Consider the following 22,400-nt stretch of genomic DNA (forward strand, 5'->3'; position numbering starts at 1 on the left):
TGAAGATAGGGAAGCTGTGATTTCGTGTATAGGGCAAGGAGAAATAACATCTTGTAGGAGTGAGGAAGAGCCAGTTGTGAGTGTGGGGGAAGTTCGTGAGGCAGTAGGTAAAATGAAAGGGGGTAAGGCAGCCGGGATTGATGGGATAAAGATAGAAATGTTAAAAGCAGGTGGGGATATAGTTTTGGAGTGGTTGGTGCAATTATTTAATAAATGTATGGAAGAGGGTAAGGTACCTAGGGATTGGCAGAGAGCATGCATAGTTCCTTTTTATAAAGGCAAAGGGGATAAAAGAGAGTGCAAAAATTATAGGGGGATAAGTCTGTTGAGTGTACCTGGTAAAGTGTATGGTAGAGTTATAATTGAAAGAATTAAGAGTAAGACGGAGAATAGGATAGCAGATGAACAAGGAGGCTTTAGGAAAGGTAGGGGGTGTGTGGACCAGGTGTTTACAGTGAAACATATAAGTGAACAGTATTTAGATAAGGCTAAAGAGGTCTTTGTGGCATTTATGGATTTGGAAAAGGCGTATGACAGGGTGGATAGGGGGGCAATGTGGCAGATGTTGCAAGTGTATGGTGTAGGAGGTAGGTTACTGAAAGCAGTGAAGAGTTTTTACGAGGATAGTGAGGCTCAAGTTAGAGTATGTAGGAAAGAGGGAAATTTTTTCCCAGTAAAAGTAGGCCTTAGACAAGGATGTGTGATGTCACCGTGGTTGTTTAATATATTTATAGATGGGGTTGTAAGAGAAGTAAATGCGAGGGTCTTGGCAAGAGGCGTGGAGTTAAAAGATAAAGAATCACACACAAAGTGGGAGTTGTCACAGCTGCTCTTTGCTGATGACACTGTGCTCTTGGGAGATTCTGAAGAGAAGTTGCAGAGATTGGTGGATGAATTTGGTAGGGTGTGCAAAAGAAGAAAATTAAAGGTGAATACAGGAAAGAGTAAGGTTATGAGGATAACAAAAAGATTAGGTGATGAAAGATTGAATATCAGATTGGAGGGAGAGAGTATGGAGGAGGTGAACGTATTCAGATATTTGGGAGTGGACGTGTCAGCGGATGGGTCTATGAAAGATGAGGTGAATCATAGAATTGATGAGGGAAAAAGAGTGAGTGGTGCACTTAGGAGTCTGTGGAGACAAAGAACTTTGTCCTTGGAGGCAAAGAGGGGAATGTATGAGAGTATAGTTTTACCAACGCTCTTATATGGGTGTGAAGCGTGGGTGATGAATGTTGCAGCGAGGAGAAGGCTGGAGGCAGTGGAGATGTCATGTCTGAGGGCAATGTGTTGTGTGAATATAATGCAGAGAATTCGTAGTTTGGAAGTTAGGAGGAGGTGCAGGATTACCAAAACTGTTGTCCAGAGGGCTGAGGAAGGGTTGTTGAGGTGGTTCGGACATGTAGAGAGAATGGAGCGAAACAGAATGACTTCAAGAGTGTATCAGTCTGTAGTGGAAGGAAGGCGGGGTAGGGGTCGGCCTAGGAAGGGTTGGAGGGAGGGGGTAAAGGAGGTTTTGTGTGCGAGGGGCTTGGACTTCCAGCAGGCATGCGTGAGCGTGTTTGATAGGAGTGAATGGAGACAAATGGTTTTTAATACTTGACGTGCTGTTGGAGTGTGAGCAAAGTAACATTTATGAAGGGATTCAGGGAAACCGGCAGGCCGGACTTGAGTCCTGGAGATGGGAAGTACAGTGCCTGCACTCTGAAGGAGGGGTGTTAATGTTGCAGTTTAAAAACTGTAGTGTAAAGCACCCTTCTGGCAAGACAGTGATGGAGTGAATGATGGTGAAAGTTTTTCTTTTTCGGGCCACCCTGCCTTGGTGGGAATCGGCCAGTGTGATAAAAAAAAAAAAAAAAAAAAAAAATTTAGGGAAACCAGTTATTTTCATATAGTCGGACTTGAGTCCTGGAAATGGGAAGTACAATGCCTGCACTTTAAAGGAGGGGTTTGGGATATTGGCAGTTTGGAGGGATATGTTGTGTATCTTTATACGTATATGCTTCTAAACTGTTGTATTCTGAGCACCTCTGCAAAAACAGTGATAATGTGTGAGTGTGGTGAAAGTGTTGAATGATGATGAAAGTATTTTCTTTTTGGGGATTTTCTTTCTTTTTTGGGTCACCCTGCCTCGGTGGGAGACGACTGACTTGTTGAAAAAAAAAAAAAAAAAATTGGCACTAATTTAGCAAAATCCATTATATAGTATATATAACCTATTTTACTGTATCATTTACCAAAATAGCAAAAAAAGGAACTCTTGATGTTGAGGTGTTTAAATTTGTGTTGATGGTCCCACTGATGACGAAGAGAATTGATTATAATTATTTATGATATGAATGAAAAGAAGGTAAATATATAACATCTGTTATTGTTGTACTGTACTGTAGTTATTTAATGTACAGTAGTCACTGATTGGAATGTTAGAAAGGGTATGGTTAGCAGTGAATATAATCACATCATGTAAATTTTCAAATTAGTAGAGACTATGTATGTTAAGGATTTTACTTAGCATAATTGTTAATTATTTTCCATTAACACTTACGTAGTTTATGCTAAGAATTACATATGAAAATTCTTATGACTATTATATGCTTTTCTTTTTAACTGCAGGAGGACCTAGACAAACTTGAGAACTTGTGTGAGGACATCCGCAGTGAATAAAGTACTGGAACTGAGAAATGCCATTGGTGCTTAAATCAGAATGGAATTTTCTGAGCCCTTCTAGGGAAAATTTTATATATTTGCAGTTTTAATTGTATGTGAAAGTTAGGAATGTCATGAGAATTAGAATATCAGATGAGAAGATAAGGCTGATTGTGAATAGTGTAAATGTAACTTCTTGTACTCTATTTGTACATTTTACCCATAACTAGTTTCGAAGGCTTTTCTTCCCCCGCAGCCCAGCCTGAGGCTAGACTTATTTTATAAGTTGACAAACACTGCCATATTGCGTACTTTAACATTGTACACTGCCAGGATAATGCTTCCTTATTCCTTGCTGTGTTACTTTACATTTTTACCTAATTTTTTATCAAATTTTGTATTTATGTTTGTGATGTAATGTGGATTTAAAATTGAAAATAAATAGAAAATTTCTACAAGGTAAATATTCTTTACCTCACAAAGTAATGTATATAAATATATAGATTAATTTAATTCTATTATTATTTTTGTAGGCTGTAATTATATGTGCATTTCAGTCATACATTGTTATGGAATAGTGTATTATAAATTAAATGATGAAAATTTGATTTTTCAACCCATCCTACCTTGGTGGGAAATGGCCAATGTGTTATTAAAAAAAATAGATAAAATTAATTTAAATGACAGTCATTATAATTTAGTACAGAAATAAAAATGTAAAATAAATACTGTAGTTCTACATACTCGCACATGCATGCACAAGCGCGCACAAGCATGCACACACACACAGGAACTGTGATTTGACTCCTGTAACCATATACATGTATAGGCGAGTACACAGTGAATCAGTCAGCCACTCATGTATGCAAGTAAACTATAATGGATAGAAATAGAGCTCGAGGCTTTTTGGCTCCTGAACGAAACCTTTGTCGGAAGCTAAAACGTTGGACAACTTATGCTTTTTCCAAACAATTAGATTCTCGTACATAATTTTAAACTTTTACAATATTATACTACATTCAATTATACTTATTGTCATTTAGGTCTTTAAGTATACAGTATCTAGATCTTAAAATGGCATTTTCAACGAGTAATGGATATTTTTTCAATGCAACGACCATCTCCCACTGAGGCAGGGTGACCTTAAAAGAAAAACAAAATTTTTTTTTTTTCTTTCAACAAATTGGCCATATCCCAGTGAAGCAGGGTGGCCCAAAAATATAAACAAAAGTTTCTCTTTTTAGTAATGTATACAGGAGAAGGGGTTACTAGCCTCTTTCTCCTGGCATTTTAGTTGCATCTTACAACACACATGGCTTACTGAGGAAGGATTCTAATCCATTTCCCCATGAGAAAGTAATGGATATATAGAACATTAAACAAAATTAAAGTAGGATTCAAGTTTTATTATATGATTAAGAGATGTGCTGGTGTCACCCTTCATGTCTGATCACATCACACCCTCAATAATGCTCAAGCTAAAGATGTCTATAAGAAATTTGTATGCAAATATTTGAAAAAATCTATTCCATGTTTCAAAAGCTGGTTATCTACACCTAACGGTGATGTTCAATGATAGTGCATAAGAGCACATTATCACCATGACATTAGCGTCTGCCTGCACTGCGCATGTGGCTGAGACCCTGTGACCCGAGAAGAGTGTTAAGAAGCTCTGAATTGCGCTTCTGTGCCATGCCTTTTGTGGCTTGGTGGTGTGGTGGTAGAGACAGCAGCAATAGTGGAAGTGAACCCTCCAACTCCTCAGTCTCCTGCAATATAAGCTTAAAGTTAATAGGAAGCACAATACAGATAATGACAATGTTTCAGCAATATTATTAATTATGTTTGTATTAATATCAGCTGCCTTGCTGTGGAATCTCTAATGTTTTTAAAAACTCGGCCCCTCAAGGAAGGTTCCTTGATGTTGGTGAGGGGCTCTTGATTTAGGGAATTGGATCTGTGCTCCAGTTCCCCGAATTAAGCCTGAATGCCTTCCACATCCCCCCCCAGGTGCTGTATAATCCTCCGGGTTTAGCGCTTCCCCCTTGATTATAATAATAATAATAATAATAATAATTTAAAAACTCGGGGAAATATAAATTTTGAGCAAGTCTAGGATTTATGAGTCATGTACAGCATATATGTATACACTTGTTGTAGCTCTTTGACCTCTGTATTTTAGAAGTAACGTCTGTGTTTGAGAAGCGCCAAGTCTTAAATTCTAGCCTTCACCATTCCACCATGGTTGTTAAACATATTTATAGATGGGGATGTAATAAAAATGAATGCTAGGGTGTTGGCGAGAGGTGTGGGATTAAAATGTGGAATTTAATACAAAATGGGAGCTGTCACAGTTGCTATTTGCTGATGACACTGTTCTTTTGGGAGATTCTGAAAAGAAGTTGTTAAGGTTGGTGGACAAATTTGGGAGGGTATGTAAAAGAAGGAAATTAAAGGTGAACAAAGGAAAGAGCAGGGTGATGAGGGTAACAAAAAATTAGGTAATGAAAATGAATATCTTGAGATATTTGGGAGTGGACTTGTCGGCAGACGGGTTCATAACATATGAGGTGACCCATAGAATTGATGAAGGGAAGAAAAAGGTGGATGGTCTATTGAGGCATCTGTGGAGACAAAGAATGTTATCCATGGAGGCAAAAAGGGGAATGTATGAGGGTATAGTGATACTAACACTCTTATATGGGTGTGAAGCTTGGGATGTGAATGTTGCAGCAAGGAGGAAGCCGGAGGGAATGGAGATGTCATGTCTGAGGACAATGTGTGGTGTAAATATTATGCAAAGAATTTGTAGCTTGGAGGGCTAAGGATGGGGGTTGTTGATGTGATTTGGACATGTAGAGATGATGGAGCAAAATAAGAATGACTTGGAGGGTATATAAATCTGTAGTGAAAGGATGTAGGTCATGCCCAAGGGTTAGGCAAGCGAAGAATTCCCAAGTATTAAGATCCCAAGAAGTTGCAACTTCTTTTCCTCAATAAAGATATCCAAGAGTTGCACATGTGTCTAATTTATCAATGTGTCGGTTCCCTGAACCATTCATCTACAATCCTGTCAGACCTGCAACTTCTTGGGATCTCAATATTTGGGAGTGAAAGGAAGGATGGATAGGAGTCACCCTAAGTAAAGTTGGAGGGAAGGGGTAAAGGTTTTGTGTGCAAGGCACTCGGACATTCAGCAGATGTGTGTAAGCATATTAGGAGTGATGGAGGCAAGTGATTTTTGGGACCTGATGAGATGTTGCAGTATGACCAAGGTAGCATTTTTGAAGGGATTCAGGGAATGCAGTTAGCCAGACTTGAGTACTCTGAAGGAGGAGTGGGGATATTTTCAATCTGGAGGGGCATCTGAACTGTGGTATCGGCTCACCTCTGGCAAGACAATGATGGAATGAATGATGAAAGTGTTTTTTTTTTGTGGGGGGGGGGGCTCACCCAAGAGAGTTGGTAAAGGAGATTGAGTGCAAGGGGCTTAAGCATCCAGCAGGAATGTGAGCCTGTTGGACGGGAATGGCGATTAGTTTTTATTGCTTATCATGCTGCTGGAATGTGAGCAAGACAACGTTTATGAAGGAATTCAGGGGAAATCAGTTGACTGAATTTGAATCCTGGAGGTGGACAGTACAATGCCTGCACTCTGAAGAAGGGATGAGTGATACTGCAGTTTTGGAGAGTCATTTGAAATGGTATCTACACACCTCTTGCAAGACAAAATGAAGGATGGTCAGCGAGTTTTTTTTGGGGGCTCATCCTACCCTTGTGAGATATATAAAAGTGCTGGATATAAAAACTGGAAATATGATCACCTCATCGAAGCAGAGTGGGCGAGCGGCTGCCATGGCTGTCAAGATGAGTACACTTGATAGCATCAGGAACATCATGCCAGGACACACGGAGTTCATTCCTGCAGGAGGAAGGCAGACATTGGTCACTACAATCTATCAGTGGTTGTGATTATGGATATCAGTCAAATGTGTTAAATGATATCCAAAACTACGGATATCAGTCAACCATGTTGATTAGTTTCTGTTTGTATATTTAGTTTGTATATATATGTACCTACAGTACAGACACGTACATGTGTGTGTGTGTACTCACCTATTTGTGGTTGCAGGGGTCGATTCATAGCTCCTGGCTCCATTGTGTGTGTGTGTGTGTGTGTACTCGACTAGTTGTGGTTGCAGGGGTCGAGACACAGCTCCTGGCCCTGCCTCTTCACTGGTCGCTACTAGGTCACTCTTTATGCTTTATCATACCTCTTCTTAAAAGTTATGTATGGATCCTGCCTCCACTACATCACTTCCCAGACTATTCCATTTCCTGACAACTTTGTGACAGAAGAAATACTTCCTAACATCCCTGTGATTCATCTGAGTCTTCAACTTCCAACTGTGTCCCCTTGTTGTTGTATCCCATCTCTGGAACATCCTGTCTGTTCACCTTGTCAATTCCTCTCAGTATTTTATATGTCGTTATCATATCCCCCCTAATCTCTGATGTCCTCCAGTGTCGTCAGGTCGATTTCCCTTAACCTCTCCTCGTAGGACATGCCCCTTAACTCCGAGACTAGTCCTGTTGCAAACCTCTGCGCTTTCTCTAATTTCCTTACATGTTTGGCTAGGTATGGGTTCCAAACTGGTGCTGCATACTCCAATATAGGCCTGACATACACGGTGTACAGGGTCGTGTGTGTGTGTGTGTGTGTGTGTGTGTGTGTGTGTGTGTGTGTAAAGATATCACTGTCAAGCACCCAGACCAGGGCTACTTGCCTGAGGTTTATCTTTAGAGTGACGACCATAGCTGGCCGCATCTTGTATATATACCCGATTTCTTTCCAGCCACGCCCATCAAATCCTCCTCCCTCCCTAATATTATTTTGCTCTCTCTCTCTCTCTCTCTCTCTCTCTCTCTCTCTCTCTCTCTCTCTCTCTCTCTCTCTCTCTCTCTCTCTCTCTCTCTCTCTCTCTCTCTCTCTCTCTCTCTCTCTCTCTTTTTTTTTTTTTTTTTATTTTTTTTTTTTTATTTTTTTTTTTTTTACACATGGTTTGACAAGGTTAAGGATCCCTAGCTTTATTGACAAGCTATTTACAGGTTAAGGATTCCTAACTTTATTGACAAGCTAAGAGCTGTTACCTACATCAGCTCATTTGAAAGCATTTTTATTGTTATGAGACATACAAGTAGGGAACAGGATGAAGTTGGAGCCATCTGTGGGCCAGCATTTTCATTTGATCAACTGACGTTATCTCGTTGACATCATTATGCTGAACGAATGTGTTCCATACTCGAGTCATCCTGGGTATGTATGATCTCAGATGGAGTGATGTTCTGGAGAAGGGTACAGCCAGAGTGAAGTTGCTGCTTTCTGCCCGTCTTGTGGCATAAAAGCTTGTTTCGCGCTGTCCTCGAAGTGGATCCAAGTGTGGTATTTTGACAATATTGGCCTTGTACATAACAGTAAGGCCACCCACATCCCTCCTATGTTGAAGGCTCTGCTGAAATGACAGATCCATCCAGGATGGATCCAGGCGAGAGATGAGACGTCTTGCTCTGTTCTCTACTCTGTCAAGCAGTCGCAGATGAGAGGGGGGACAGGCAAACCAAGAAAGTGGAGCATACTCAAGGTGTGAGCGTACTTGTGCCTCGTACAGTATCTTGCAACCCCTACTGTCAAGCAGGTGCGAGATACGGCGAAGTGCTGTAAGCTTCCTGGCTGCCTTGTTTGCAAGATTTACAACATGGTTCTTCATGGTTAGTTTGGAGTCAAATTTCACCCCAAGGATATCAACTTCTTCTCCAGGTGCCAACATCCTCCCATTCATCCTTACTACTGCACCAGCATTACCATCATGGTGCCTAGAGACGATCATCATTTGCGTTTTCTCAGGTGCAAATGTTACTTGCCATCTATTTCCCCAAGCTGATATAGCTCTCAGCTGGTGATTGATGTAGCTTAGAGCAGCTGGCATTTCTTCTCTTGGATAAGTGAATGTCAGTGTACAGTCGTCTGCATATGCATGTGATTCTGGGATGAGATGAAGAAGGTCGTTGAAGAAGACATTCCATAACAGTGGACCCAGCACACTTCCTTGTGGAACGCTTGCCCCAATAGGATGTCTTGCTGATTCCGTTCCATTGAGGACTACACTTAGAGATCTACCATGAAGGTAATCACTGAGGAGACATAGCGTAGAGCCTGCAATTCCCAGTGCTTGAAGTTTTGCTAAGAGGCCCTGGTGCCACACCCGGTCGAAAGCGCCAGCAATGTCCAGTGCTACCACACAGCTGACTTTGGATTCATCCAGTGACTGGTGCCACTTAGTGGAGAGGTTTAACAACAGATCAGCAGCAGAGTAACCTCTCTCTCTCTCTCTCTCTCTCTCTCTCTCTCTCTCTCTCTCTCTCTCAGATGAAATTTAAATGGCACGTATGAGTCATAGAGATGTCAAGATTTTCTTAGGCTTAGAATGGTCAGGAAGTTAAATAGCTATTACAAAAAGTATGACATGGCTCACAATGCTAGGAGTGAGTCCTGTAACGACCAGTTAAGAGACAGGGCCAGGAGCTGTGAATCGACCTGTATAACCCCAATTAGGCAAGAACACAAGTAATTTTTCTTTAGGTACAGGTGCACATAAGTACAATTATCGTATATAGTGTAAATTGCCTAGAATAACTCCAAAAAGTCAGACAAAATGACTTATGGACTTATTTCCTTGTGGTTCTCTTTCCAAACCACCGCTTAGCATTCGCATGAAGTCCTGACGCATCAAATCTGCTCTTGTGAACTGTACGCGACATGAATATTAAACATCATGTATTTCCAACATCAAAAGCAAAAAAGTTACTTTGACCATAGGCAGCTGAGTGTTGAGTTCTCAACGAGAGAAAGCAGGTGATGCGAGGATGGCAGGAGGGAACTATCAAATTTCCAGACCAGTGAGATGAAGGGGTCATTCAGCTCCTTGTGCATTGAAAGTGGCTCGGTTGGCAACGCTCTGGCCTCATACACTGAGTGTTCGTGATTCAATCCCCAGTACGAGTGAAAATTTTGGACATATTTCCTTACACTTGCTGTCCCTGTTCACCTAGCAGTAAATAGGTACCTGGGTGTTACTCGACTGGTGTGGGTCGCATCCTGGGAGACAAGAGCCCTGAACTCATCAAATGTATCAAGACTGAAGGGCCTCGCAAGACCCTATGTCTAACTATTATAAAATGTCATATGGGCTACGCTTGCTCTTCATGATACTACTCCTTGACAAAAAAAAAAAAAAAAAAAAAAAAACTGAAAGATTGACTACAAATCACCCAGAGCAAAATGGTAAGATTCATCCTGGACCTGGATCCAGGAGTTCATGTAGGCCAGGATGAATTACAACAATCGGATATGTTGAATGTTGAATGTTGAAGACAGTAAAACAGAAGTTAAATCAAGTTTATAAAACTGCTCACAAACAGTGTCCAGAATATCTTGCTGCCAATTTTGTCAAGGCTGAGAAGCAAAGCAATCATAGTACTAGGGGGGAGAGAGCACAACTTTGGTAAAATAATCTGCCCTTCATGTAGAGTACTAGGGGTAAAATAATCTCCCTTCATGTAGAGTACTAGTGGCACAATAATGTCCCTCTGCTTGCGGCCAACAGTAATAGCCTGGTTGATCAGGTCCTGATCCACTATGAGACCTAGTCACAGACCCGGGCCGCGGGGGCGTTGACCCCAGAAATCCTTTCCAGGTATACTCCAGGTATACTCTCATGTAGAGTACTAGCGGTACAATAGTAGTGGAGTTGAGCGCCACTGGTGGTGAGAGTGGTGACCTTGAGAGAGGTTCCTTGAAGGTAGTGGTGGCATAGGTCACATCCAAAGAATGTGATTTATGCCACCTGGCCTGGTGGCTAAAGCTCCCGCTTCACACACGGAGGGCCCGGGTTCGATTCCCGGCGGGTGGAAACATTTCAACACGTTTCCTTACACCTGTTGTCCTGTTCACCTAGCAGCAAATAGGTACCTGGGTGTTAGTCGACTGGTGTGGGTCGCATCCTGGGGGACAAGATTAAGGACCCCAATGGAAATAAGTTAAGACAGTCCTCGATGACGCACTGACTTTCTTGGGTTATCCTGGGTGGCTGACCCTCCGGGGGTTAAAAATCCGAACGAAATCTTATCTTATCTTATCTTATCCCAGGTGGTCCATGACCCCCACAGGTTTAGCGCTCCACCATGTGTAGTACTGATAGTGACGGTGTAATAGTGCCATCTAATGGTGGTGTAGTGCTATCTAGTGGTGGAAGTCATAGTCAGTCAGGTTATCAGTGATGGTGTTATAGTGAAGGTCAGGACAGTGACCAACCTCAAGGTCACTAAAAATCAGTTGAACTTTAGTGGTCGTACAGGAGAGACGTGTTGCTCCTTCTGCCACCCCACCGGTTTTACCGCTTCCTCATTCTTTTAAAACATCTAAATAACGTAAGTATTTCTGGTGACGTATTTGTCAGTACAACAGCAGAGTTGAGCTGCAGCTCCTGGTCCCCACCACCAGTTTGGTCACTAAATTATTAATATTTTAATGAGGTCTAATGTCTTGGAGGGGGGTTGACTTTAGTGGAGGGGTTTTGATGCGAGGAACTGGAGCTACTCCCCTTCCTCTGATCAAACAATAACTTTCACGCTAGGCGTTACACAACGCATAATGGTGTATCCAGTTCTGCGCTATTTTTTTCCATTATTTAAAAATAACTTAGTGAAGGTCTCTTGATCCAAGGAACTTGCGCCTTGTGATCCAGATATAGACTTCCATGTAAATAAATTTAGTCATCAGGTTTATGTGAAAGAAATATTAAAGAAAAAGATAGCTTTACTATGTTAAACATTGATAGGTATATCAGTCAGGCAGTAATATTACTAATTTATATTACATGATGATGTTTACCTATAAATGTGTATAATGTTCATGGTTATAATGTGAATGTTTTGTTACAGGTGTGGTAACTGAGGATTGCTGTGCCTGGCTATGTCTGCTGCAACACTGATCAACACAGCAACTTTGACCAGTCTGAGGGGTGGAGACAACCACACTAGTAAATGGTCTGACCCATAACATTTAATGTTATACCTGGAGTATACCTGGAGAGGGTTACTCCAGGTATGTGGAGATACAGCAGCTGGAAACGTCGTCAGAGGTGGACGGGGCCCACTAAGGTATTTCCAGGTTATAAGTCTACTAAAGTTTGGTTATTGAAGCAGATAGTACTTGTGTTAGGTAGTAGGCTGGTGGGGAGAGTACAGGAAAGATAGTAAATAATTGATATCAAAAGTAGCTTAGTGGGAAATATTAGCTTATACAGACCGGGCCGCGGGGGCGTTGATCCCCGAAACTCTCTCCAGGTAAACTCCAGGTAAACTCCCCACCTGAGATGAAATCTCTGGCCAGGAAATAATAGGGAATGTATTTTATAGGTTACCTTGAATGGGGTGGAAATAAAAATTGAAGAAATGGGTTGTAAAGCTTAGAATTGAAGACTAATTATATTTTACGAAGTTTTAGTTAGTGTAATTATGCAGTCTGCACCCATCCTGCAAGATTGTAGGAAGAGATGAAATGTGTAAGTGACATATCATGGCTCGGTTGGTAGTGGCATCAACTGAAGAACCGGGATTCGATCCCTGCCACAAGTGGGCATGTTCCCTTATATTCATTGGCACTGTTCACATAGAGGAACACTGCAGCAGACCTACTGGTAGGTGTCGCATCCTGGGGGAGTATAGATACCCTAATAAAAATGTCAGATGTCATCCTGACTTGTGTAATTGTGTTAATCTACCTGGTTAATAATTATACTGAGATAGTTTAGTGTGGCGAGGGTAATGGTAGAGGTCTTGATGCCGGGTATAAGGAAAACCTATTAAATCAGGCATATCCATTATTAAGACATAAAGGAGCAATGAAGTAGGCCTATTGGCCAATGTTAGGCAAGTTAAAATCTCTCAACCACTCATTTGTCTATTTTTAAAACTACACAGCCAAAGTTTTAGCTTCACATGACGGGATAAATTTTCCTCAGGCAGAATATATTATAGCCAGAAAAATCAATAACAATTCATCAGAAATGTGGAATTAACATCTTCCTATTTTCAGTAGGGTTGTAGAGGGCCTGGGCAAGTAATTTTATGCTTTGAAGTCCCAAAAATATTTGTGGGTTTAGCGCTTACGACTCAAGAGCCTGTATTAGAGCGTCTTGGGGGGAGGGCATTTGTTTTGAAATTGGGTTATACAGTATATATTTAGAGAGACTTGGTAGGGTGATTGATCTTACCTAGACCCCATTGATCTTGCCTAGACCCCTCTTGATCTTGCCTAAACCCCTCTTGATCTTGCCTAGACCCCTCTTGATCTTGCCTAGACCCCTCTTGATCTTGCCTAGACCCCTCTTGATCTTGCCTAGACCCCTCTTGATCTTGCCTAGACCCCTCTTGATCTTGCCTAGACCCCTCTTGATCTTGCCTAGACCCCTCTTGATCTTGCCTAGACCCCTCTTGATCTTGCCTAGACCCCTCTTGATCTTGCCTGGACCCCTCTTGATCTTGCCTGGACCCCTCTTGATCTTGCCTAGACCCCTCATGATCTTGCCTTTGCCTCCCTTCATTCCCCCTACATCCACACTGCTCTGCAAATTAGTCAGGCCTATACCTGGACTATGCTGCATAATTGTGGTGTATATATAACACTTTGTAGGTCTACAAGTATTTAGTTTCTATTATCAAAATAACCTAAAGAATTAGGTGGTGTTAAGTAGGATAGGTAAGGTATAGAACTGGAGAATCTGCTATATGCGTTATGAATGCATATAGCAGGGGAGAGTAATCTCCCCCGAAGGCATAGATTACGTAGAACTGTGGGCCTGGGAACCCACCAACGACCTTCAGAAGCTGTGTGGAATCTGTTATTGCACGTGGTTTCTGTGGGGATGCTGGTGGGTTTCGGGCTTTGGGTAGTGGTTGCGGTGGGTGTTCTACGTATTTTATGCCTTTGGCAAGTCTAAGGTTGCTTTGTTTACCAAGTTCACAAAACTGACACTTGGGGAGGAGGAAACTTTAGACGTTTTGGTATAACCTGGGTTGTGTTGAGACCACTTTCGACTGCACTTGGCCTTAGTACCTTTTTTCCTGGACCAGATTTCTTTTATCGTTTTCGCATTATAAATGGTGTACAATACCAAGTTGGTAAGAGACATTGCGACAGGTATCATTATTCACGAAATGTTTCGCTTGGGGAGTAGGCTTTATCTGTCGACTACAGAGGTGATAGCAGTCTTGGAGACTAAATTGGAGAGTTAATTTTGAGCTCTATCCTCCAACCTTGGTAGTAGATGGTCAGTCTCTTAGCCAGAATTATTTAATTTCATACCTAGCATTGGCCAACAGGAATATTGTAGTTTATTTTCATGTCTATTGTAAGCTCCTGTTGAACTTGATTATTGAAGGTTAACTTGTTGCAATTTCCCCACTGTTTTTTGTACTGACACTCAGCTACGATTATTGTTACTATCACTACTATTAATGTTACTACTACTACCTCCACTACTACCAGGACTTGCTGCTAGACTGACTACCAGCACTTCTATTATTGCCAGTACTAATACGACCACCATTAGCATTATCACTACCGCCGTTGGTATTACCGGAAATCTTGATACTAATAATTACACTACTGTTGTTATTAGTACTGCGGCTTTCACTGAGACCCACATAAAGGATCACTTGGACAACGAAATATGGATCCCAGGTTACAACCTATACAGATGTGACAGTGTGAACAGGCAAAAGGGGGGGGGGGGGTGTTGGCCTGTACATTGCAGAGTCACTTGTTTGCACAGAACTGCTTAATGCCTCAAATGATGTAGTGGAAGTTTTAGCAGTAAAGATCGAGAACCAAAACCTAGTCATTGTGGTAGTCTGCAAGCCTCCGGATGCAACATCCCAGCAATTCCAGGAACAACTGTTAAAAATTGGCCACTGTCTGGAAAATCTTCCAGCTCCTGCACCCAACATCTTGCTCCTGGGGGATTTCAACTTAAGGCACCTAAAATGGAGGAATATAGCAAATAATATTGTTGCAGAAATAACACCAGGAGGCAGCTCTGATGAAAACTCACACACGAGCTTTTAAATCTCTGCACAAAATTCAATTTAAACCAGCAAATAATAGAGCCTACTAGACTGGAGAATACACTAGACCTCATCTTCACTAACAATGATGATCTGATAAGAAATGTCACCATATCAAAAACAATATACTCAGATCACAACATAATTGAGGTTCAGACATGTATGCGCGGAGCCCCAGACCGACATAATGAGATTGGTCATGAGGGAGCATTCACCAAATTCAACTTCAATAACAAAAACATAATGTGGGACCAAGTAAACCAAGTCCTAACCGATATAAGCTGGGACGATATACTAAGCAACACAGACCCCAACTTATGCCTAGAACAGATTAACTTGGTGGCACTCGATGTATGCACAAAGCTTATTCCTCTAAGAAAAAGGAGGAATAGATGTAAAATAGAAAGAGACAGGCGTTCCCTTTGCAGGCGACGGAAAAGAATAACAGAGCGGCTAAAAGAGGTCAATATATCTGAAATGCGTAGGGAGACACTGGTCAGAAATAGCAAGCATCGAACTTAAGCTAAAGGAATCTTATAGGAGTCAGGAATTGCGGGAAGAACTGAAAGCCATAAATGAAATCGAAAGAAACCCAAAGTATTTCTTCTATGCCAAATCAAAGTCGAGAACAACGTCCAGTATTGGGCCCCTACTTAAACAAGATGGGTCCTACACAGATGACAGCAAGGAAATGAGTGAGCTACTCACGTCCCATTATGACTCAGTTTTTAGCAAGCCGCTAACCAGACTGAGAGTCGAAGATCAAAATGAATTTTTTATGAGAGAGCCACAGAATTTGGTTAACACAAGCCTATCCGATGTTATCCTGACGCCAAATGACTTCGAACAGGCGAAAAATGACATGCCCATGCACTCTGCCCCAGGGCCAGACTCATGGAACTCCGTGTTCATCAAGAACTGCAAGAAGCCCCTATCACGAGCCTTTACCATCCTATGGAGAAGGAGCATGGACACGGGGGTCGTCCCACAGTTACTAAAAACAACAGACATAGCCCCACTCCACAAAGGGGGCAGTAAAGCAACAGCAAAGAACTACAGACCGATAGCACTAACATCTCATATCATAAAAATCTTTGAAAGGGTCCTAAGAAGCAAGATCACCACCCATCTAGAAACCCATCAGTTACACAACCCAGGGCAAAATGGGTTTAGAACAGGTCGCTCCTGTCTGTCTCAACTATTGGATCACTACGACAAGGTCCTAGATGCACTAGAAGACAACAAGAATGCAGATGTAATATATACAGACTTTGCAAAAGCCTTCGACAAGTGTGACCATGGCGTAATAGCGCACAAAATGCGTGCTAAAGGAATAACAGGAAAAGTCGGTCGATGGATCTATAATTTCCTCACTAACAGAACACAGAGTAGTCGTCAACAGAGTAAAGTCCGAGGCAGCTACGGTGAAAAGCTCTGTTCCACAAGGCACAGTACTCGCTCCCATCTTGTTCCTCATCCTCATATCTGACATAGACAAGGATGTCAGCCACAGCACCGTGTCTTCCTTTGCAGATGACACCCGAATCTGCATGCATGGCAGTGTCTTCCATTGCAGACACTGCAAGGCTCCAGCCGGACATCAACCAAATCTTTCAGTGGGCTGCAGAAAACTATGAAGTTCAACGATGAGAAATTTCAATTACTCAGATATGGTAAACACGAGGAAATTAAATCTTCATCAGAGTACAAAACAAATTCTGGCCACAAAATAGAGCAAAACACCAACGTCAAAGACCTGGGAGTGATCATGTCGGAGGATCTCACCTTCAAGGACCATAACATTGTATCAATCGCATCTGCTAGAAAAATGACAGGATGGATAATGAGAACCTTCAAAACTAGGGAGGCCAACCCATGATGACACTCTTCAGGCCACTTGTTCTATCTAGGCTGGAATATTGCTGCACACTAACAGCACCTTTAAAGGCGGGTGAAATTGCTGACCTAGAAAATGTAGAGAGAACCTTCATGGCGCGCATAACGGAGATAAAACACCTCAATTACTGGGAGCGCTTGAGGTTCCTAAACCTGTATTCCCTGGAATGCAGGCGGGAGAGATACATGATTATATACACCTGGAAAATCCTAGAGGGACTAGTACCGAACTTGCACACGAAAATCACTCACTACGAAAGCAAAAGACTTGGCAGACGATGCAACATCCCCCCAATGAATAGCAGGGGTGTCACTAGCACGTTAAGAGACCATACAATAAGTGTCAGGGGCCCGAGACTGTTCAACTGCCTCCCAGCATACATAAGGGGGATTACCAACAGACCCCTGGCAGTCTTCAAGCTGGCACTGGACAAGTACTTAAAGTCGGTTCCTGACCAGCCGGGCTGTGGCTCGTACGTTGGTTTGCGTGCAGCCAGCAGTAACAGCCTAGTTGATCAGGCTCTGATCCACCAGGAGGCCTGGTCACATACCGGGCCGTGGGGGCGTTGACCCCCGGAACTCTCTCCAGGTAAACCACTACTACTGTTTCTTGAAACTTGGTCGCCGCCTCACGTCCTTTGTAATTTCACCTCCCCCCCCCCCTCCACTGTTTTTGCAACCTGTCTTGTACTTTTTTATCTTTGGTCTGACTTGATACTCGTCCAAGAGAAACCAAAAGATCACCTCGAATTGTTTGTCCATTGTTGGTTTCCATAAGTGTATTGTAAGGAGTTTTATGTATTTAGGTAGTTAGATTAAGAATAGAACTGGAGAATCTGCTATATGCATTAAGAATGCATATAGCAGGGGAGAGTAATCTCCCCCGAAGGCATAGATTACGTAGAACTGTGGGCCTGGGAACCCACCAACGACCTTCAGAAGCTGTGTGGAATCTGTTATTGCACGTGGTTTCTGTGGGGATGCTGGTGGGTTTCGGGCTTTGGGTAGTGGTTGTGGTGGGTGTTCTACGTATTTTATGCCTTTGGCCAAACTGTACCAAGTCAAATATTGATTCATTGAGTTTACACAATTTCATCATTTTGGTAAATTTAAGCGGCGTTCAGGTTTCAATGAATATAAAAGTATTAGCGTTCAGAATTGCTGTTGGTTTGATAGTTTGTAAGTGAAGTATAACGCGGCAGACGTTGATGATGAAAATAATGAAAACTTCTGATCTGAAGTGAAGTGTTAGTCGGCAGAAAGGATTCACTAACATCTGATGCTGATGAGTATAGTTAGGGGGGTGATTTAGATTGGTATTAGTGAGAACAGAATTATTGACTGCTGGGTTAGAAACCCAGAAAATTAGAGGTAGAGAACGTGGAGGCTTGAATGTAGTGGTCCTCAGGTTGTGCCTAGGATGCCAGCCATAACTGGCAGGTAAGTTAGGTTATGAATTCAGGCTAGCATAGTATGTGTTAGGAGACTGGTATACGGCAGGACTCCAACTGGTCAGATACACCATAGTGTTTGTTGTTAGCCTAGTGTGCTATGAGGGACGTGAAAGTGTAGGGGAAATAATGTCTTAATGATCCTAACTACCTTTGGATGCCCTTCAAGGGGTGTCATTGTACTAGTGAAGGTATCTTGATACAAGCAGTTGCCAGTGCCCTCCCTTTCCTTGGATCAAATCTGATTGCCTAACATTCCCCAAGCTGTGTATAGCCCCTATGGATAATATATATTATGGGAAATTTTATTCGGGTAAATGTGCACGTATGTAAAATAAATTGTTTGAATGGGGGGGGAGGGGTAAACTCTCAGGGGACTGGTCGATGAAAGTTAATCAGGTTTGATTCAGAGGAGAGTAGTACAAGTTGACTTTTTATCAAGATTTTTTTTTTTTCCAGTTAGACGCCTATATTTAAGGGATATTAGGAGTAGGTTTGGAGGTTACCCTTCAGCTTGTTTAATTGCAGCAGAATCTTCCTGACAAACAGGGCATGATCACCTTTTGTCTCCAGTGTTCTAATAGCCTGTTAGAAGACTGTTGTGCACGCGCGCAAGTGTTTGCAGTGAAGATAATAGTTTATTTCTTTGTAAAGCTTACAATGTATGGTTTACATATAAAATATTACTTTTTTTTTTTTAAATACACTATGACAACAATGGACTCTGTATCCAAGGGTGAAATACAATTAAAACAAAACATACAATGTTGCACCATACCGGCATACAAAGTTTGCCGGTATGACAGACAAAAGATAACAGTTACAAAGTATTAATTACAAGGAAGTCCTCTAGCATGCCTAGTCATTTCGGGCGGACTAATCCTAATTCTTACTCTATACTGACAAGTTATGGAGCAGTATATTTAAAGATTTACTTCAGTTACTTAATACTATAAAATAATTTTAATGAGATGGTATAAAACGTATAACAATATTACAATTAGTAAATTTAATGATAGGAATGATAAGTCTTGGCGCGATACTTTCCATTAGAGCTACATTGGGGGAGTTTCTCAGGCGAACTTAGGGCTAACAGTCATTTGGGTGAGTAATTTAGGGGGAATCTCGATATTTTTTAGTTTAATATGTTTATTATGCACCCCATACCCATCCTGTGGGCGGTAGTCAAAAGATTACAGAGGTACATAATGGGTCCAGGGACTGGGCCTCAAAGTTTTGATAGCTGAGCAAGTTACAGAGGCAATGAATTCACAATTTACAAAGGTAATGAACTCACAATTTACAAAGGTAATGAACTCCAGGTAGGTCTAGTCACAATCATTACAAGTTACAAAGGTATTTACAGATTACAGAGGTACACAATGGGTCCAGGGACCGGGCTCCAAAGTTTTGATGGCTGAACTAGGTACAAGGTAATGAACTCACAAGTTACAAAGGTAATGAACTCACAAGTTACAAAGGTAATGAATACTGTAAGAATGGTTACTTACGTTTATACATGGCTGCAATCATGAACAAATTTTAGAGTAATGAGCAATTCACACTTCCACACCCGGTCACAACTGTAGTGAGTTATTGGTGCAAATGTTGATTGCTGAGTCTCTCTCTCTCTCACACACACACACACACACACACACACACATACAAATTCATACACACACACACATAAACACACACACACACACACACACACACAAACTCATACACACACGCACACACACTCATACTCACACACACTCATACACACACTCACACTCATACACACACACACTCATACTCACACACACACACACACACACACACACACACACACACACACACACACACACACACACACACACACACACACACATGCACACATGTGGTAATGCTTTATTTACAGCTAGCAAAGTCAGGGTATTTCTCCAGAATGGTCTGTAATATACCACTGTGGATAAAATACTTAGCCATTTCTTGAACACTTCTGAGTGAGTTGTTTCTAAATTCATTAATTTTATCGCACTCCAGTACATAATGACGCAGGGTGTGACAATAATCCATCTGGCAAAGTTTACATTTCGTTTGGTCTACATCTGGTGGTGGTGATTTAACCTGCCAAAGATACTTGTAACCCAGCCGGAGCCGGGCGGTAGTGACATCCAAGAGTCTGCTTATTTTGTTGGATGCACCATAGACATGTGGCTCCTCCTGCATGATAGAATGATGATAGATGGACTCACTGGTGTCAATCTCCCTGAGCCTTAAGTCCATAAAATTCAGCTGAAGTTCTTTTCGTATTATTGTTCTCAAACTACTACCTGACAAGCCAAGATTGTAATCTACTCCCTCTTTGAAAGCATACAGCTTAGCCAATTTATCAGTTCTATCATGCATCTGAAGACCAATGTGAGATGGAATCCACAGCATGTGCACTCTGACTCCACTGTCCACAATCCTACCATACCTGTGTCTGGCTTCTGACACAAGCATGCCACAATTTATGCTTAATGAGTTGAGAGCATTTATGGATGACAGAGAATCAGTTACAATTAAACTGTCAATCTTTGATACATAGATGCATTTCAGTGCAAGGAGTATGGCAAACAGTTCTGTCTGAAGGGTAGAGGCCCAATTATTGATGCGTGCTCCAATTTCTTTAAGAGAGCCATCACTCTGTACGACAACAGCAGCACTACCAGCTGCACCAGTGGATTGGTGAACAGAACCATCAACGTAAATAATTTGCGAGAGTGTGTGCTGTGTGACTAAGTTATCAATACAGCTTAAGGCCTCATGTTTGGCTTCAAGGCGAAGTTTTGGTTGTGATTTAAGAAGTAGTTTGGGGGGAAATGGAGGAATGGTAGTTTGGAATGGGGTAATATTCCATGGAGCGGAGAAGTGCCGCTGTTGCCTTACTTGACATAGATCATGTATCTGATTCATGCGGAGGTCGGTTCCAGTCTTTTCGATCCATCTGGAGGAGTGTTCACCAGTGCTGAGGAAAGTTTGGAGGGCTTCTGTGCAGGGGTTTGAATGAGCTTGCCTGAGCATATTAACCCCAATTAGGATATTTCTTTCAGTAACACGATCTCTGATGCTTGGAATATCAAGTTCTTTTTGCATATTTAAAATTTTGGCAGTACGAGGGCATCCTAGGATGATCCTCATTGCTTCGTTCTGCAGTTTTTCCAGCCCTCCAAGCTTCCAGTCAGACACAAGAGCAAGTAGTGGCGCAGCATAATCAACCAATGATCTAATATAAGCAAGATACATCATTTTCACAATTTTAACATTAGCACCATACCTGGGGTGAAGCCCTGCCACAACTCTAAGTGCTCTTAGTCGTTCTTTGTATTGGCGACAAAGTCTTGTTACAACAGGTCCAAGTAGTGGAACCTCAAAGCCTAGATACCTGTATCTGCTTACATATTCTAGAAGAGACCCATCATGCAATTGGATCTGACGAACTGTGCCTCTCTGTCGAGGAGGACGCCTATTGAGTATCTTTGTTTTATCAGTAGAGATTATCAACCCCAGGTCCTGACACGAGGCTAGTACATGATTAAGAATGTTTTGGGTGTTGGAGAATCCGGTGGTGTGAATCATTATATCATCAGCAAAACTAATCACATAATTATGGGGCTGACTAGGCATAGCATTAAGTAATGCATTAATTAGAATATTGAACAGTGTGGGACTGAGCACACCTCCCTGTGGGGTTCCTAATTCAAAGTCTTTAGTTACACTTCTATGTCCCTGGAACAACACAGACGATTTTCTGTTGGACAGGTAGCCTTTAATCCAGCGGAGAAGCCATCCTCCAACATCCATTCTGGCAAGTTCACTAATTATTACATGTCGGTTGGCTACATCGAAAGCGGATTTAAGGTCAAGGAAGGTAGTGTAGGAACTGTCAGTGTGCAGGGTGAGAAAGGTGGCTATGCAATGATGCACGCTCCTTCCATGCATGAAACCATGTAACCGGGGAGACAAAAATTGTTTGATTCTGTACATGAGACGATTAAGAATCATTCTCTCAAATGTTTTACACAAGCAGCTAGTAAGAGATATTGGGCGAAATGCATTTTGTTGATTGGGCTTAGGAATTGGAATGATGAGGCTGTTGGTCCAAGATTGAGGGAGCTCCCCAGTTACATAGCTCATGTTATATAATTCAAGTAATGGATTACCTGGTACTCGACACAGCAATCTGAGTATGTT

General features: G+C 41.9%; 2 protein-coding genes and 1 long non-coding RNA gene across 4 annotated transcripts in view; 2 read left to right on the forward strand and 1 right to left on the reverse strand.

Moving 5' to 3' along the window:
• SPARC (secreted protein, acidic, cysteine-rich) overlaps nt 1–3,104 on the forward strand; it is a 37,286-nt gene extending 34,182 nt beyond the window's left edge. Inside the window, exon 9 of the mRNA XM_070095500.1 lies at nt 2,614–3,104. Coding sequence (XP_069951601.1) covers nt 2,614–2,664 — 51 coding nt within the window. The 3' untranslated portion in view covers nt 2,665–3,104. The remainder of the gene's footprint in view (nt 1–2,613) is intronic.
• Nucleotides 3,105–4,105: 1,001 nt separating this feature from the next.
• Nucleotides 4,106–6,942, reverse strand: LOC128701999 (uncharacterized). Its single transcript, XM_053796011.2, has 3 exons — nt 6,763–6,942; nt 6,471–6,568; nt 4,106–4,415 (listed from the first exon to the last, which is right to left on the reverse strand). Exons 1-3 carry the CDS (start codon nt 6,803–6,805, stop codon nt 4,254–4,256), a joined length of 303 nt encoding a protein of 100 aa, XP_053651986.1. The 5' UTR covers nt 6,806–6,942; the 3' UTR covers nt 4,106–4,253.
• Nucleotides 6,943–10,968: 4,026 nt separating this feature from the next.
• LOC128702047 (uncharacterized) overlaps nt 10,969–22,400 on the forward strand; it is a 46,515-nt gene continuing 35,083 nt past the window's right edge. For both annotated transcript variants that reach the window (XR_011393352.1, XR_011393351.1), the window contains exons 1-2: nt 10,969–11,133; nt 11,647–11,865. This is a non-coding gene — a long non-coding RNA (uncharacterized lncRNA). The remainder of the gene's footprint in view (nt 11,134–11,646; nt 11,866–22,400) is intronic.

This window comes from Cherax quadricarinatus, chromosome 50 (genome assembly GCF_038502225.1).
Source record: "Cherax quadricarinatus isolate ZL_2023a chromosome 50, ASM3850222v1, whole genome shotgun sequence".
Taxonomy (NCBI): domain Eukaryota; kingdom Metazoa; phylum Arthropoda; class Malacostraca; order Decapoda; family Parastacidae; genus Cherax; species Cherax quadricarinatus.

Coding starts and splice junctions, on each gene's coding strand:
- LOC128701999 (XM_053796011.2), bottom strand. CDS start 6,805: ATGGAGCCAGGAGCTATGAATCGACCCCTGCAACCACAAATAG. Junction 6,569..6,762: donor ACCCCTGCAACCACAAATAG/GTGAGTACACAC, acceptor TTCCTCCTGCAG/GAATGAACTCCGTGTGTCCT. Junction 4,416..6,470: donor GCCCACTCTGCTTCGATGAG/GTGATCATATTT, acceptor CTTATATTGCAG/GAGACTGAGGAGTTGGAGGG.